This window comes from Vicia villosa, linkage group LG3 (assembly GCF_029867415.1).
Source record: "Vicia villosa cultivar HV-30 ecotype Madison, WI linkage group LG3, Vvil1.0, whole genome shotgun sequence".
Lineage (NCBI taxonomy): Eukaryota > Viridiplantae > Streptophyta > Magnoliopsida > Fabales > Fabaceae > Vicia > Vicia villosa.
In genome coordinates this window covers 38,231,712-38,235,094 of record NC_081182.1, presented here as the reverse complement: position 1 = coordinate 38,235,094, position 3,383 = coordinate 38,231,712, and the positions used below count along the sequence as shown (strand labels likewise).

Below are 3,383 nucleotides of genomic sequence, written 5' to 3'. Positions count from 1 at the left end.
AATCTTTACAAAAAAATTTTATTTTATTATCCAATAATTTTTAGGTTTTTAAATTGGTTTTCAAGCATGATTATCTCTAATTAATTCTTATATTCATGGAGCATCTCTAAGATAGTATAGAAGAAGTGCATATGTTTTGCGTGCTGGAAGAGTTCTAATAAATTACTTGTAACTAATGTCAAAACCGAAAGAACACCACTGCAAAATGAAATTAAAAGCCAAGTTAGTAAGTGTTTACACCCTCCACTTTTATAAATAGATAATTGAAGATCGTACAAAATGTGTGGCAATCATGAATAATCCACAATTTAGATTGATTTTCATTTTGCTTATTCTTCTTTCTTCTCGTAAGTCTTACTCATTCTTTATAAAAATAATTTATATTTTAGCGTGATTCATTTCAATTTTAATTTTAATTTTTTTATTATACTTTCTTATTATTTTTTAAATTAATTATTCATTAGACATACAAACATTTTAAAAGAAGGGGACAAAAGTGTTTTATGAAACAATAAATTTATCTTAAAAATATAATTTTATTCAACAATATAAACAAGAGGTTTATATATATATATATATATATATATATATATATATATATATATATATATATATATATATATATATATATATATATATATATATATATTTATATATATATATATATATATATTCTTTGTGTTAATCTTAATGTTTAATTGATGGATGAATGCAGAAATGGTGATAGAAACATAAGGAAGTGAATTCAGTGATGATGAATGCAAACAGATTTGTATTGATAGAGGTTTTTTAGATGGTAGATCCTCCCCACATTCTGATCATTGCCTCTGCCTCATGCGTTTTATTATTAGATGAACATGCAAATGGACTTGTATTTTGTTTTTTTTCTTCGTCTTTCCATTTTGTTTTTTTCCCTAGCTTTGTTATTATGTGGAATACATAACCCATAATTATAATCACTTGTGTGTCTTGTTTTACTTCAATTAATTTCAATTTCTATTTAGTTGCTTAAGCTTTTGTTACAATTATCAAGTGATATACTTTTTATTTTGTAATGTATTGAAGAGTAATTCAATATTCAGAAGTTGTGATGTGGGCTGATCTTCTGATGGTTACTCAGAAGATGTCGTTAACCAGAAGATGTTGTCTGGGTCCCATTAGCTTAGCTGTTTAGTTGTAAGGGTACTTTAGTATTTTGTAGTACTGTTTGTACCTTAGACTTATTCACTAAGTTTACTGATTTAGGGCTTATGTGGCAAGATTCTTTTTTTATAAATAGCCTTGTAGTAGCTATCATTTATTAACAACGCAAGTAGAATACAACAATTATTCTCTCATCTCTTTTGCGCCGTTATTCTATTATTCTCTTTGTCACCATCTTTATTCATTGTGCACCAACAATTGGTATCAGAGCTCCGGTTCCAAACACAGGGAAACACGAGTGAACGTGAGTTTGTGTGACTGTGTGATTGATTTTGTTTCTGGGAAACAAAGTTGTGTTGAATCACATTTTTCTTGATTGTTTGTGGGTTGGGAAACACTGTGTGAGTGTGAGTGAAATCTGTTTTTGTCTGCACAAGTTTAAAGATGAGTGGAAGCAACTTGAATACCAAACTTCTAGTTCTTGATGGTAAAAACTGGAATAGATGGATGATTCAAATGCGTGTATTATTTGGTGCTCAAGATGTTCTAGATCTTGTCACTGGAGGATATATTCCAGTTGCAGCGGATGCAACGGAAGAACAAAGAGAAGCGCAGAGAGAGACGAAGAAGAGAGACCAAAAGGCGTTGTTCTTCATCCATCAGTGTGTGGATGTGAATGTGTTTGAGAAGATTGCTGATTCTATGACGTCAAAGGAGGCGTGGGATATACTGGTCAGATGTTACGGTGGTGACGTATCAGTGAAGAAGGTGAAGCTTCAATCCCTGAGAAAGCAATATGAGAATCTCAACATGAAGAACAATGAGAAAGTCTCTGAGTATATCTCTAGAGTGATTGTGATCACTAATGAGATGAAGGCTTGTGGAGAAACTCTTTCTGAACAAGTAATCATAGAGAAGATATTGAGGTCACTTACTCCTCAATTTGGAAACCATGAGAATAGAAGAGTTGCAAAGCAGTTTAGAAGCACAAGAGTTGCGTCTGACTGAGAGAACTTCTGAGAGAGAAGTTGAGCAAGCTCTGAAGGCTTCTTTTGTCAAGAAGGACCAGAAGCTGAAAAAACATGGTAGGTCGCAGAAGTCAGAAGTCTTCTATTCTGATGAGGAGAAACATCAGAAGTGAAAGGAGAAGTATGACAAGAGAATGGTTCAGTGTTACTGTTGTAATAGGTTTGGCCACTTTGCTAGAGATTGTTGGTCAAACAAAGAAGAAGCAAAAATAGCCAGAGGAGATTCTGATGATGAACCTGTGCTATTACTGGCTTATGAATCTGATGAGGAACCTGTGAGTTTGTCATTTTCTGATGCTGAAGGGGCAGAAGATAACTCTGAATATTCTGAAGGAGTATTTTTATATGATTCAGGATCAGAAGATGACTTTGAAGATTCTGAAGAAGAATCAGAATCTAAGGTTTCTGAAGATGAGTCACAGTTAGAAGATGACTCTGAAGCTGAAGACAAGTCAGAATCCGAAGGTGATTCTGAGTCTGAAGGAGAATCAGAAGATGAGTCAGAATCTGAAAAAGATTCTGCTTCTGATGATGAGTCAGAACTTGAAAGTTCTGAAGAAGAGTTAGAGTCAGAAGATGAAGAATCTTCTGGAGACTCTGAAGATGAGTCAGATGGTGAATCTGATTCTAATCCAGATTTTGATGATGATCAGGAATCTGGTGGTGGTCATGCTTCTGGAAGGGAAAACTCTGAAGACATAGGTTCTGGAGGACAAGCTTCTAAAGATGATCATGTTTCTGGTGTTAATCATGACGTTGAAGGTGGAACTTCTGAAGGCGGAGCTTCTGAAGGTAGTCCAGCTTCTGACGGTGGTCATGATTCTGAAAGAAAAGATTATGAAGTTGGAACTTCTGAAGGCAGAGCTTCTGAAGGCGATCCAACTTCTAAAGGTGGAACTTCTGAAGAAAATCCAGAAGGAGATATGGTTCTAGAATCAGAAGGAGATTCTGAACTATTGGGTATTGAAGAAGCACTCGAGAAGAAAGGCTGGCTGAATGCCATAAAAGAAGAACTTGAGGCTTTAGAAGGAAACAAGATTTGGAAGTTAACTAAGCTTCCAAAGGAGAAGAAAACCATCAGCGGCAGATGGGTTTTCAAGGAGAAATCTGCATTTCTAAATGGAGTATCAGAAGTTGCACATTGTAGCAACCAGAAGAAACTTGCAGATGTTCTGATGAAGGATGTCAAGACTGAACACCTTATCCGTTTGA

The 3,383-nt window shown here is 34.5% G+C and overlaps 1 protein-coding gene across 1 annotated transcript; it reads left to right on the top strand.

The window, feature by feature from the left end:
• Positions 1-235: 235 nt before the first annotated feature.
• Positions 236-2,174, top strand: LOC131655445 (uncharacterized). The gene is made up of 2 exons (XM_058925321.1): positions 236-347; positions 716-2,174. Exon 2 carries the CDS (start codon positions 1,588-1,590, stop codon positions 2,149-2,151), a length of 564 nt encoding a protein of 187 aa, XP_058781304.1. The 5' UTR covers positions 236-347; positions 716-1,587; the 3' UTR covers positions 2,152-2,174.
• Positions 2,175-3,383: the final 1,209 nt, after the last annotated feature.

Bases quoted from the DNA above. Each gene is read 5' to 3' on its own strand.
- LOC131655445 (XM_058925321.1), top strand. From the start codon at position 1,588: ATGAGTGGAAGCAACTTGAATACCAAACTTCTAGTTCTTGATGGTAAA.